Source organism: Bubalus kerabau, chromosome 4, assembly GCF_029407905.1.
Source record: "Bubalus kerabau isolate K-KA32 ecotype Philippines breed swamp buffalo chromosome 4, PCC_UOA_SB_1v2, whole genome shotgun sequence".
Taxonomy (NCBI): domain Eukaryota; kingdom Metazoa; phylum Chordata; class Mammalia; order Artiodactyla; family Bovidae; genus Bubalus; species Bubalus kerabau.
In genome coordinates this window covers 28,528,274-28,543,007 of record NC_073627.1, presented here as the reverse complement: position 1 = coordinate 28,543,007, position 14,734 = coordinate 28,528,274, and the positions used below count along the sequence as shown (strand labels likewise).

Genomic DNA, 14,734 nt, shown 5'->3' with positions numbered 1-14,734 from the left:
TATAATTTTATAATGTATGCAAGTAAACATATAAAAATGAAATTATAGACAAAATGAGATTATTGAGGGACAGATACAATGTTAAAATAAAATTTGTGACTATAGCTTGTTTTAAGTCTACATATATAGTTTTAATCAATTAATTTTCAAAGTTTTTATCTTTTTTTCCTTGATAGGAATGGGTCGTGAAGTTGAAAATCTCATATTGGAAAATACACAACTATTGGAAACCAAGTAAGTATATACAGAATTTAACAGGTAACAAGAGATACTGAATTTTCTTCTCATCCATATCAATGTCACATCTTTAATTTAACACAGTACAAATGCAGAGTTACTACCCTATCTCCTCCCCTTCTCTGTGTATGGCCTTGTGCATACACATGTACACAAGCAGATAGTTGCTGTTGCTGCTAAGTCGCTTCACTCGTGTCCGCTCTGCGCGACCCCATAGACGGCAGCCCACCAGGCTCCCCCGTCCCTGGGATTCTCCAGGCAAGAACACTGGAGTGGGTTGCCATTTCCTTCTCCAGTGCATGAAAGTGAAAAGTGAAAGTGAAGTCACTCGTGTCTGACTCAGCGACCCCACGGACTGCAGCCTACCAGGCTCCTCTGTCCATGGCATTTTCCAGGCAAGAGTGCTGGAGTGGGTCGTCAGTGCCTTCTTCAAGCAGATAGTTAATGGGACCTAATTTCACTAATAGATAGGTTTCATTGCTCTGGGTTTTTTTTTTTTTTTCCATAAACAGATTCTGATCTCCTTTTACCCTACAAGTGTCCATGCCTTTCTCTTAATCTTCTGAATGTGTCCTGTGTAGTATTGTTTCAGAAGTTATTAAGAATAATACCTTTATGGCTGCTATAAATTTAATCTTAATTCTGACTTTTAATAATTTGGTGGTCTGCCTTGCCTTATCTATTTATTCTTTGGTTAAGTGGGAAAAGTAAAAACAGGCTGTTACTTTGTGGGCTTTTTTTTTTTTAAACCTGCAGACAACATCAGATAGAGTATCTCTGAAGCATTCAATTATTATTTAGCTTTTTGATTGTAGTTACTTTAGTCTACAAGAGAAATAAGCTTAAAGATAGAATATTTATTTGTAATGGTGCTTTTTAAATATGTGTTTCTTAGAAATGCCTTGAATGTAGTGAAGAATGACTTGATAGCAAAAGTAGATGAACTTACCTGTGAGAAAGATGTGCTGCAAGGGGAGCTGGAGGCTGTGAAACAAGCCAAGCTGAAGCTGGAGGAAAAGAACAAAGAATTGGAAGAAGAGCTTAGGAAGTAAGTTTTTACAATGTTGTTCTAAACCAAACAAGCATTGCCAGTGTACCACCAGGATTATAACAAGACTGCTACCTCTAGTCCTCTCAAGTCACAAAAGACACAGAACTGCCTGGGATAGGGTTAAGTGCCTGGCTGATTGCGTCTACTCTGAACAGACCCTCCCATTTATTGACTATTACAATTTTTTGTGTATGTCATGATTGTGAAAGAAGTTAGACTGTTCAGATATTGCTAATCAGGAAACTGTAAACATTCATTATTTTTCTTTAATACCTGGTTTTCTGACAACAGTGCTATAATAATGTTCCCTTAAATGAAAGCAGATAAATACTCTGTTTGAAAAAAGAAAAATAATCATTTAACGGTAGTTAAAATTTTTGACCTATTCTCTATTCTTTACAAAGTTGAAGTCAACTTGAATAACGTTTTGTTTTTTCCCCCCTCTACTAGAGCTCGTGCAGAAGTTGAAGATGCAAAGCAAAAAGCAAAAGATGATGATGATGTAGGTTTATAATTTTGAACTTGTTTTTCTTACCTTGCCACATTCTGGTATTTTGGGCTTATCTTGTTAATTAAGCTTTGGATATATCACTTTAAAGATGAAAGTTCAGTTCAGTCACTCAGTTGTGTCCAACTCTTTGCTACCCCATGGACTGCAGCACGCCAGGCCTGCCTGTTCATCACCAACACTCGGAGTTTACTCACACTCATGTCTATTGAGTCGGCAGCGCCATCCAACCATCTCATCCTCTGTCATCCCCTTCTCCTCCTGCCTTCAATCTTTCCCAGCATCAGGGTCTCTACCAGTGAGTCAGTTCTTCACATCAGGTGGCCAAAGTATTGGAGCTTCAGCTTCAGCATCAGTCCTTCCAATGAATATTCAGGACTGATTTCCTTTAGGATGGACTGATGGGATCTCCTTGCAGGCCAAGGGACTCTCAAGAGTCTTCTCCAACACCACACTTCAAAAGCATCAATTATTCGGGGCTCAGCCTTCTTCACAGTCCAACTTTCACATCCATACATGACTACTGGAAAAACCATAGCTTTGACTAGACAGGCCTTTGTTGGCAAAATAATGTCTCTGCTTTTTAATATACCGTCTAGGTTGGTCATAACTTTTCTTCCAAGGAGTAAGCGTCTTTTAATTTCATGGCTGCAGTCACCATCTGCAGTGATTTTGGAGCCGCCCCCCTCCCCCCCCCCAAAATAAAGTCTGTCTCTGTTTCCTTTGTTTCCCCATCTATTTGCCATGAAGTGATGGGACCAGGTACTATGATCTTAGTTTTCTAAATGTTGAGTTTTAAGCCAACTTTGTCATTCTCCTCTTTCACTTTCATCAAGAGGCTCTTTAGTTCTTCGTTTTCTGCCATAAGGGTGGTGTCAAAAAGTCATAATCACGTTTGTGATCATGAATAGGATAGATCATGCTCCTGTGTACTATCCAGGTGGTAAGCTTTCTAGCTCTGCATGTTCTCAGTTTTCCTCTGTGGCTTTGTACTCTCACTTGTGTTTGCATGTTCAAGCTCAAGAGCTAGCTGGAGCATTTTGGAGTTTTTTTTGTTTGTTGTTTGTTTTGTTTGCAATTTTAACTTAGAAATATATGAAAGCTTTAGTAATAAAAAATTTAATGGTATTAAAAAGATGTCTATCAACTTTATAAGCAATTAGCCCATATTGTTTTCAACATATAAATACAAAAGAATAAATATGAACTTCTTGCCAGTGTTAGCATACTAGTTATTCTGTTGTTAACTAGGTTATCATCCCTATAATAGGTGTTTGCTGCTTAAGTATCAGACTTGAGACATATGGATGTCCTGATCAGAATGATTGTTTGGTGCCCCCTTCAATCTCTTATTTGTGCTTTTATATGATATTTGATAGATTTAAAATATATGCTGTATATGTAGGTTATGTAATAACATTAACATAATAAATTAACATTATGAACCCACTGTTTAAGAACTAAGACGTTATCAAACATTGAAGCTATGCTATGCTCTTCCCTCTGGAGGATACTACTATCCTATATTTACCATTTTATTAACTTGAAAGAAAAATAATTTTATTGTATCACACACGTATGTATCTCTATTAGCTATGGTTTGATTTTCATTGTTTTTGTGTTTTATATGTATTTAGTCTTGAAGACTTGCTTTTTTTTCAATATTATGTTTTTTATATTTACCCTAGTTGTATAGTGGTATATAATTCATTCATGTTCACTGCTTTATAATATCCCATTATATCAACGTACTATAATTTATGTATTTGTTTTTCTGTAAATGAATATTTTGGTTATTTTCAGCTTTTTAGTACTGCAAACAGTGCTGTAATGAACATTGCAGTGAGAGTCTCCTAATTTTTCCAGAGTATATAGCTAGTAGTGGGGTTGCTGTGTTGCAAACTCAAAATCCTTTACTCATATGCTGTTTGACTTTTTTTTTTTTAAAGGAGAGGTCAGGTTCTATGGCCAGAGGATGAAGGAGGAAACTGAAGGCTAAGCTCAGCTCTTATCTTACTGTCCCATGCCTTTCAGCTTTGATTCAAAATGTGCATACTCCACTTAGCAAAACAAAAGCCCAGTAGTTAAACCAACCTTCCTTTCTAGGAGAGCCTTTGGAAAGAAATCAGCAGTAGAAGGAAGTTTGAACAACTCCCTTTGGGATCTGACCATACTCATATTCCTTACCTTCCCTAATAATAGTTCTAGTTAATACAGTTATCTCCATCTTACATTTATTTTATATTTCTTTTCGTGTTTTAGTGACTCCCAGCATTGGGTACCTTGATAACTAGCCAACAGGTGTTCATACTTTTTGGTGGCGTTGAGTATGTGTATAGATTGGTTGTTTGAGATAAATGTACGCCTTTTGGAACTTACTTGTAACTAATTTTTGAATAACTAGCATTTGTTATATAGAACATGAATTTAAGATACTGTTGTGATAACAGCATTTCCAGGTGAGCATATTAAATCTATAGAGATAACAGCTTTTTTTAGTTTCCTTCAAAATCTGCACTATTCTTTGTATTTATTTCCTTTATAATATATTCAGATACTTGTATTTGTTTAGAAATTTTATCATCTACTTTTCAGTCATAAGTAATTGTTTCTCTTTATTGATTTTATTTTTGTAAGACCAGTTTTCTGTAAGTTAATATATTAAAATTAAGGAGTCAAATTAAAATTTTTACCTAAGTCTGAGCTATAAGACCAAAACAGATACAGGCTCCCAGAGTGATCTGCAGTCTTCTTTTCGTTATAGAGTGATATTCCCACAGCCCAAAGGAAGCGGTTTACTAGAGTAGAAATGGCCCGAGTTCTAATGGAGAGAAACCAATATAAAGAGAGATTGATGGAGCTTCAGGAAGCTGTTCGATGGACAGAGATGATTCGGTTTGTATGAGAAGTACCTCTGGTGTTTTTCTACTTATTGTTTATTAGGTTTCTGATTGTTTACTAATATTCATTTCTTCGTTCACAACTGGAGTCTTCCCTTGGGGATCCAAGCCCTTGCTCTGTTTACTAGGAAAGGTCTAAAGAAACACTGGCAATTAGAAACAGAATGTGATGGAAGTGGGTGCCTTTTGGGCCAGTAGAGCCTCTTGGAGGATATTCCCACAACCTCTCAAAGGCAGTTGAGTAGTCTGTCCACGAAAATAATCAGTAGACAATCTGTAATTGAAATGGAAGAGTTTTTTTGGTGCCAAATGGAGGACTGTAACCTGGGAGAGAGCCTCTCTGATAACTGACAGATGTGTGGTTTTCAGCTCACTTTTATATCTTGTCAGAACAAGCAAAATCAACCAAGTCAGGGAAACATTGCTTCAGGGTTTCTAAAACACCAGATCAGCGTGTACACGGTAAGGCAGTATGGCCTTGCCACCTGGAAAGGGAGTCTTACCATCAAAAGACTGAGTATCAGCATTGGTGTCCCAGGAAGGAAGGCATTTCATCTTTTATTTTTTTAACATAGACATTCTTTACTTCTGGTCAGTGCACCCTTTTCTTTAATAGTTAAAGCATATGTATAATATATGTTTGATAGTCCACAAATAGGCATTTAAGTTAGCATAACATTTCAGTTAAAGGATGTATAAGCCAGAATACTTCTCCATACCTCAATATGTGAACATTTCTTTCATCAGTCATTTTTTAAAAGAATATAGAAACTGACACTACTTTTGCAATAATGTCAGGAAGAGATAAAATTTTCATTTTCAACATAAGAAACAAAATCATTCTTACTCGATGTCTTCCTGTAAAATAGTCCTGATTTTTTTTTTTCTTTCTGACTAGTCCTGTATAAAAGCAACCTTCCATTGACACCTTTGTCAGTTGGATCTTACTTATTAATGCTGCCCTCTAATGGTCATATCCTCAGTAACAGTGTTTGTTACTTCCATTTTAAAGAGTTCATGAAAAGTTTGTAAACTAATTGCCCCCTAATTTGCCCATATTTTTCAGTTTGGATAGTCACATCAGGTTTACCAGTAACAGTACATACTGACCCATTGTTTTAAACTTTATGAAAGTATTTTCTAACCACCACTTGTACTTCCTTATGATTATATCCTTTACTTAATAGTAACAAATGAAACATTTTATATAGCACATTCACAGTTTTCAAAAGTTGCAATTGCCTATAACTGCTAAGAAGGAAGAAGATAAGTGTGTCTTGTTGTTTTTGTCACTAAGTCATACCTGACTCTCTTGCAGTCCAATGGGGCTGTAGCCCACTAGGCTCCTCTGTCCATGGGATTTCCCAGGCAAGAATACTGGAGTGGGTTGCCATGCCCTCCTCCAGGGGATCTTCCCTAACCTAGGGATCGAACCCACGTCTCCTGCATTGGCAAGTGGATTCTTTACCACTGAGCCACCAGGGAAGCCTGATTAGTATCTTATCTTTATTTATTGGACAAAGAAACCAATATACTAACAAATATGTTCTTAAAAACCTTCTTTTAATAAAGAGACTTTAAATAAATAATAAGTAAATAGTTTAACAACTGAGACATATAGTCAGGCTCCACTTTTTATTACTATTTTTAATTTTCACAGCCAAATGGTAGTCAACAAGTGAAAAAAAAATGGTAACTTTCTCCATTGAATTAAAAGATGTTTTAAAATTAGTAAAAAAAAAAAAAAAAACCAGAAAAGGGAGCTCTGACAGTGATGGCAAAATCCTTACAGCCATACTAAAGCAGTTTGCAGTGCCCTTTAAAAAAAAAAAAAAAATTTGCCTAATTACCTAATCAGTCCAGTTTATTTTCTTTCCTGGTCAGCTTTTCAGCAGTGAAAAAGTTAGTCCTATGAAAAGTGACCCATTAGAACAATAAAGTTACAAGCTAGTTTTTGAGAACTGGAAATAAAAGACAAATAATATCTTTATAGAGACAGAGATTTACAATGCAGTATTTTAATATTAGGTTGATGCAAATGTAATTACAGTTTCAGACTGTGACTTTTAAATCATTATAACTAAGCTCAAACACATCTTTATTAATCAAAATAGGAACCATTACAGTCAACACATTTTTGCCAATGAAAAATAAGTTTGTTTATTCCTGTAGTGTAAAAATCTGTGCTTCAGGATTCAGCGTACTCTTGGAAAGCATTTTCTGCATCCTGCTGGTTGTGGAAGCACTTTTCCTGCAAAAAGTTGTCAAGATGAGTGAAGTGGTAGTCAGTTTGCCAGAGGTCAGGTGAATATGGCGGATGATACTAAACTTCAGTTTGTTCAACTTTTGAGGCATTGGTTGTGTGACATGCCGTCAGGTGTTGTCATGGAGAAGAATCGGGCCCTTTCTGTTGACCAATACTGGCTGCAGGCGTTGCAGTATTTGGTGCATCTCATTGATTTGCTGAGCATACTTCTGAGATGTAATGGTTTCGCCAGGATTCAGAAAGCTGTAATGGATCACACTGGCAGCAAACCACCAAATAGTGGCCATGACTTTTTCTCTTGGTGCAAGTTTGGTTTCGGGAAGTGATTTGGAGCTTCTTTTCAGTCCAGTCACTGAACTGGTCTGTCGCCAGTTGTCATATAAAATCTACTTTTCGTTGCATGTCAATCCCATCGAGAAATAGTTCATCGTTGTTGCACAGAATGAGAGGAGGCAACACTTAAAAATGACCATGTTTTTGATTTTTGGCCAGCTCATGTTACACCTACTTACCGAGCTTTTTCACCTTTCCAGTTTGTGTCAAATGCCAAATGACCATAGAATGGTTGACGTTGAATTCCTCGGCAACTTCTCATGTGCTTGTAAGAGAATCAGCTCAGTGATTGCTCTGTGTTGGTCGTTGTCAGCTTCCGATGGCCAGCCACTATGCTCCTCATCTTCAAGGCTCTTGTCTCCTTTGCAAAACTTCTTGAACCACCACTGCACTGTGTTCATTAGCAGTTCCTGGGCCAAATACATTGTTGATGTTACGAGTTGTCTCCGCTGCTTTACGACCCATTTTGAACTCGAATAAAAAAGTCACTCGAATTTGCTTTTTGTCTAATATCATTTCCCTAGTCCAAAATAAATATAAGATAAACAGTAAAAAGTCATTAACAAAAAAGCATAAAGCAAGAAATGCACATTAAAATAATGTATAACATGACCACATTTATTTAAGAATGTATTCCAATATCAAACAGCAAGTTTCAACAATGCAACCCTGCTATTACTTTTGTACCAACCTAATAAGAAGGAAAGTTGGAGGATATCTCATCAATAAAAATTTAAACATTAACATTCAGGCTTGTTGGTTGTCTGTCCTGCACAGATAGCAATTTTTTCTCTATAAGTAGTCTGAGCTCTTGAGGAAGGAATGGGATTTCAGTATTATTAGTTGTGTTGGCCTTAACAGACTGACTGACACATATAGGTCAGAGTAAGTTTTTATTAAACTTGTTGATTCTCCATGTATTTCATGAGCTTCTTGGGTCCCTGGTTGTTTAGATAGAAAGCTAGACCGTCTCACTGATGACACATTCATTTCATCTCTCTCCCTCCTTCTCTTTCCTTTTCCCTTTCCATGTAGTGCGTCAAGAGAAAATCCAGCCATGCAGGAGAAGAAAAGGTCAAGCATTTGGCAGTTGTAAGTATCTAAAGTCACATGAAGACATTAGATAGCAGCACTCTGAGACAAAGAAGATTAGAATCAATCTGTTTTCACAAATGATTTCTTTCTTCTTACTTTCCTTTTTAAATTAGAGTATATAGCTAAACTACTTTTTTTTTATGCAGTTTCTTTTTTTTTTCTTTAAATTTAATTTAATTTTATTTTTTAACTTTACATTATTGTATTGGTTTTGCCATATATCAAAGATTCATTTTGATAAACTGTACTTTTTCTTTTTGGTATGTAGTATGCCAGCTCGGTAAGGCTGTTCTTGAGGACAAAAAAATTAGTGTTATCGTAAGCTGCATCATGTTGGTTGTGCATTTGGTGGCATCCTCTGCTCAATTAAATAGAATAATGGGGAATTATTTTTAGAGTTGATGATTTCCTAGATCCCCATTAAATAACTTACTGATTCATTGGTTGTGTGATTGTAAGAAAATTTGGAGAGCGAAGATAGTGTTCGTGGGGGTTGAGTAGTGTGTGTATGTTTGTGCTTTGGACTTGAACTGTGTTTGTGCCAGAAGTACTATGCTTTTATTGTGTTTAAAACTTAATCCCTTTTTGAGGAATCTGCTATTTAATAGAAATAAGGTTTTTTTTTTTCTTTTTGAGTGAATGTGAAAAAATAGTTACTTAAATTGAGGTTAGTAAAGAAATGTATAAGATGTGTGGTAAAATGGTAATATGTGTTCTAGTACTTTATTATGACTATTTTTAGAGGTTGCTTACTAAGCTTCTGTTCAAACCACACAGCTGTACCTTGCTGTTTAACAACCACTGGCTGGCTAAAGGAACTGTCTTTCTTCATTATGAGAAGGTCTCTGTTCTCAAGAGCTTCTTCCTTTCATTATGAGAGTTACTAATTAAAGAACAGGGATTTGCCATTGTAGGCAATGGTTTCTCTTTCCTGAATGTCTGAGTTTGGCTGTGAATTATTGCTAAGGCTCCAATGTGTTACTACAAAAAGTCTTTTTGCTAGTTTCTAACTCATTGCATTGTAAAAACTCTGGAAATTGTGAAGAATTATGGCTTGTTCTTAAGCATGCGTGTGATACATACCCACACCGCACACACACATTCTCTCTTTCCTTTTAGTTTCAGCCGACTTTTCAGCTCCTCAAGTAACACTACTAAGAAGCCCGAACCACCAGTTAATCTGAAGTACAATGCACCAACCTCTCACGTTACGCCTTCCGTCAAGAAAAGAAGCAGCACCTTATCTCAACTCCCTGGGGATAAGTCCAGAGCCTTTGATTTCCTTAGCGAAGAGTAAGTATTTTCCAGACTAATGGTTATGCTCTAAATAACAGTTGAGAATATTCTTACCTCTTATCAGATCAGCTGTAAGAGTTTGGATGGAACTATAAAGGGCTTCCCTAGTGGCTCAGAGGATTAAGAATCTGCCTACCATGCAGGAGACCTGGGTTTGATCCCTGGGTTGGGAAGGTCCCCTGGAGAAGGGAATGGCTACCCACTCCAGTATTCTTGCCTGGGGAATTCCATGGAAAGAGTAGCCTGGCAGGCTATAGTCCATGGGTTGCAAAGAGTCTGACATGACTGAGCAACTAAAACTTTTTGTTGCAAGAGGAAGTTGGCTTACTATCCTCACTCTGTTCCTCATTAGGTACATAAACCTGGGAAAGTTAACCTCTCATGCCTATAAATGAGCATGATAGCCTACCTCGCAGGTGTTAGGATTCAATTATATATTATCTGTAAACTGACACAAAGGTAATTTTTTCTTTTTATTTCTATTTTAGCAGAAGAAGGGAGATAAGCTATTGTTATATTCACTTAATTAAAAAAGGAAATTTCTTTTTCTTTTAGAACTGAAGCTAGTTTAGCCTCACGTAGAGAACAAAAGAGAGAACAGTATCGTCAGGTAAAGGCCCATGTTCAGAAGGAAGATGGTAGAGTGCAGGCTTTTGGCTGGAGTCTGCCTCAGAAATACAAACAGGTAATGTTTGAATATGGTAAGGACGTCTAGTGGGAAATGCAGAGAGAGGAGTAGGCCTGGGCATGAAAGATTCTAAATACACATCCCAAACCTGCTGGTTTCAAGCAGCATGAATTTGGCACATGTTTAGAGAAGCATTAAGGATTGTGGTTTTGTTTTCAGGCTGTTTTCTGAAGCCCTACAGTTCAAAAGAAATGCCTCCGAGTTCTGTGAAGAGGGAGAGGGGTCAACATAGGAGGTGGTTGAGTATGGGACTTTGAGATAATGTACTCTGTTTTAATATTGAAGATTTCATTTAAAAGAAAAATAGTATCGTTTAAACATTAAAAGAAGCCTTCCTCATGGAGCCTTTCAAACTGTTAAAACTCAATTCACGTCTTTTAAGAACATACTCCCTACCCCTAAAACACACACACAACACACACAGTCACACCCACATGTGTGTACTAACAGGTCTGTGAATTAGTGTATTTTTTCTGAGCTCCCTTATTTTCTCTAATTACCACTTGATTTTCTGCTCATTTTTCAAGTAAGAAAGACAAAGTTAACTTGAACTTGACTTCATAGAGTAAATATGTTATAGCAATGCTTGCCCATCTCTCTGGTTCTGTAAGTTCACTTTTGATGAGACTTACGCCATGTGTCCTTCTCTCGCCTTCCCAATTATTAGGTAACCAACGGACAAGGGGAAAATAAGATGAAAAATTTACCTGTGCCTGTCTATCTCAGACCTCTAGATGAAAAAGATGCATCAATGAAGGTAAAGTAATCTTGAAATTAAACGTAATATTACTTTAAGTCTTGATGGATTTTTTCTAAAACAGAAGGAGTTTAAATTCTACTTTTGTGGGCAGAGTTACTCATTTTGTCGTTTTAGACTGAAATAGTTTAAATATTAGAGCCCTGTCTTTGTAATCATTACATCTGTTAAGGGAATGTGAAGAGTTCTAAACATTTTTAGAGAGAAAATGACTTAATACCATCTTTTTTTTTAACCCAAAAAAGCTGTGGTGTGCTGTTGGAGTCAATTTGTCTGGTGGGAAGACCAGAGATGGTGGTTCTGTTGTTGGAGCAAGTGTATTTTACAAGGATGTTGCTGGTTTGGAAGCAGAAGGCAGTAAACAGCGAAGTGCATCTCAGAATAGCTTAGACAAGTTAGACCAGGAACTTAAGGTAAGTGCTTGCATTGGCATTTGCCCCTGTTTCTGAGACTAATAGTTTTAGCTCTTTGGTCTCAGACTTACTTCTAGGTCCAACTTCTAATTGGGGTTACTATGCCCTTGATTACTCCTCATCCCCGCCCTCACTCTTAGGTCAGTTTTACTAGAGTATATTTTACATTCAATAAAGTATACACTCGAAATCAGTACAGTTCAAAGGGTTTTGACAGATGTGTGAACCTGTGAGACCACTGTCACAGTCAAGGTGGAGAACAGTTTTCATCACTGATCTGCTTTAGCGACTAGTTTTTTGTCTGCTAATTATTGTTGAAAGGTGATTATACTCTCAGCCTTCTAACTAATCTGGGAGTGAACTTTAAATAGTAGTGTCCTTTAGTGTAATAGCACAGCCATATAAATATTTATGCACACATCTCATTTTAAACATTCATTTGCTTTGCTTTGCCTATGCAGGAACAACAGAAGGAGTTAAAAAATCAAGAAGAATTATCCAGTCTAGTCTGGATCTGTACCAGCACTCATTCAGCTACAAAAGTTATCATTATTGATGCTGTTCAACCAGGCAACATCCTAGACAGCTTCACTGTTTGTAACTCTCATGTTCTGTGTATATCAAGCGTACCAGGTAAGAGTAGTTCCTCTCTTTGCACCATCCACAGCTCCTCACTGGTAGAAACTGATTGGTTACTAGAGATACAGTTATGCATCTCTTCTAGTTTGTGAAGGCAAAAAAGAAACTGAGTTCAAATGACTAAGGAGGATATTTTCAGATACTGTGGAAAAAATAAAACAATGGAAATTTGAGAAGGGTGGAAATCAGAGGGCAAGGGGCTATTAGTATGGATTAGGCCTTTTAGAATTCCATATTAAATACTATGTGATATTAAAACATTGGTTTAAAAATTAAAGGAAATTCCTGAAAGTCCAGTGGTTAAGCCTTTGTGCTTCCACTGCAGGGGTATGGGTTCAGTCCCTGGTTGGGGAACTAAGATCCCACATGGCACCCAGCACAGCAAAAAAAAAAAAAAAAAAAAAAAAGTTGATGTATAGTGTGAAATATTATTCAGCCATATAAAGGAATGAGACTCTGATACGTTCCATAACATAAATTAACCTTAGAAACAACTCAGACACAAATATTGTGTGATTCTACTTATCTGAGTTGTCTATCTGAGCTGGCAAATTCATAAACAGAATTAAATTAGAGATTCCTAGGGTAAGGGTATGGCGATCAGAGAGTTATTTACTTGGTATAGGTATCCTATATGGAGTGACAGAAAAATGTTGGATGTAGATAGCTGTGATGGCTGCACAATGTTGTGAATATAATTAATACCTCGGAATTATACACTTAAAATGGTTAATATGGCCGACTTTATGTAGTGGCTCAGATCGTGAACTCCTTATTGCAAAATTTAGACTTAAAGAAAGTAGGGCAAAGCACTAGGCCATTCACGTATGATGTAAACCAAATCCCTTATGATTGTACAGTGGAGGTGACAAATGGATTCAAGGGATTAGATCCGATAGAGTGTCAGAAGAACTATGGATGGAGGCACGTAACACTGTACAGGAGGCAGTGATCAGAACCAAACCATCCCCAAGAAAAAGAAATGCAAAAAGGCAAAATGGTTGTCTGAGAGGGCCTTACAAATAGCTGAGAAAAGAAGAGATGTGAGAGGCAAAGGAGAAAAGGAAATATACCCATCTGAATGCAGAGTTCCAGAGAATAGCAAGGAGAGACAAGAAAGCCTTTTAAGTGAACAATGCAAAAAAATAGAGGAAAAAACAATAGAATGGGAAAGACTAGAGATCTCTGCAAGAAAATCAGAGATACCAAGGGAACATTTCATGCAAAGATGGACACAATAAAGGGGAGGAAAATGGTAAGGACCTAACAGAAGCAGAAGATAAGAAGAGGTGGCAGGAATACACAGAAGAACTATACAAAAAAGGTCTTAATGATCCAGATAACCATGATGGTGTGATCACTCACCTAGAGCCAGACATCCTGGAATGCAAAGTCAAGTGGGCCTTAGAAAGTATTACTCTGAACAAAGCTAGAGGAGGTGATGGAATTCCAGCTGAGCTATTTCAAATCCTAAAAGATGATGCTGTGAAAGTACTGCACTCAATATGTCAGCAAATCTGGAAAACTCAGCAGTGGCCACAGGACTGGAAAAAGTCAGTTTTCATTCCAATCCCAGAGAAGGACAATGCCAAAAAATGTTCAAACTACCATACAATCGCCTTCATCTCACATGTTAGCAAGATAACGCTCAAAATCCTTCAAGTTATGCTTCAACAGTATGTGAACGGAGAAATTCCAGATGTACAAGCTGGATTTAGAAAAGGCAGAGGAACCAGAGATCAAATTGCCAACATCCATTGGATCATAGAAAAAGCAAGAGAATTCCAGAAAAACATCTACTTCTTCATTGACTACGCTAAAGCCTTTGACTGTGTGGATCACAACAAACTGGAAAATCCTTCAAGAGATGGGAATATCAGACCACCTTACCTGCCTCCTAAGAAATCTGTATGCAAGTCAAGAAGCAACAGTTAGAACCAGACACGGAACCACAGACTGGTTAAAAAATGGGCAAGAAGTATGTCAAGGCTGTATATTGTCACCCTGCTTATTTAACTTACATTCAGAGTATATCATGTGAAATACCCGCTGGATGAAGCTCAAACTGGAATGAAGATTGTGGGGAGAAATATTGATAACCTTAGATATGCAGATGACACCATCCTAATGGCAGAAAACGAAAAGGAACTAAAGAGCCTTTTGATGAAGGTGAAAGACCAGAGTGAAAAAGCTGGCTTAAAACTCAACATTCAAGAAACTAAGATCATGGCATCTGGTCCCATCACTTCATGGCAAATAGACGGGGAAAAAAGTGGAAACAGTGACGTCTTACTTTCTTGGACTCCAAAATCACTATGGACAGTGACTACAGCCATGAAATTAAAAGACGCCTGCTCCTTGGAAGGAAAGCCATGACAAATCTAAACGGTGTTTTAAAAAGCAGAGCCATCACTTTGCAAACAAAAGTCCATCTAGTCAAAGCTGTCGTTTTTCCAGTAGTCATGTATGGATGTGAGAGTTGGACCATAAAGAAGGCTAAGTGCCAAAGAATTGATGCTGTCAAACTGTGGTGTTGGAGAAGACTCTTGAG

General features: G+C 37.2%; 1 protein-coding gene across 6 annotated transcripts in view; it reads left to right on the top strand.

The window, feature by feature from the left end:
* SPAG9 (sperm associated antigen 9) overlaps positions 1-14,734 on the top strand; it is a 151,045-nt gene that overhangs the window by 113,413 nt on the left and 22,898 nt on the right. For all 6 annotated transcript variants that reach the window (XM_055576219.1, XM_055576218.1, XM_055576215.1 and 3 more), the window contains 10 exons: positions 177-234; positions 1,133-1,285; positions 1,739-1,790; positions 4,561-4,691; positions 8,331-8,387; positions 9,510-9,683; positions 10,242-10,371; positions 11,042-11,131; positions 11,377-11,544; positions 12,006-12,177. In XM_055576219.1, coding sequence (XP_055432194.1) covers positions 177-234; positions 1,133-1,285; positions 1,739-1,790; positions 4,561-4,691; positions 8,331-8,387; positions 9,510-9,683; positions 10,242-10,371; positions 11,042-11,131; positions 11,377-11,544; positions 12,006-12,177 — 1,185 coding nt within the window. The remainder of the gene's footprint in view (positions 1-176; positions 235-1,132; positions 1,286-1,738; positions 1,791-4,560; positions 4,692-8,330; positions 8,388-9,509; positions 9,684-10,241; positions 10,372-11,041; positions 11,132-11,376; positions 11,545-12,005; positions 12,178-14,734) is intronic.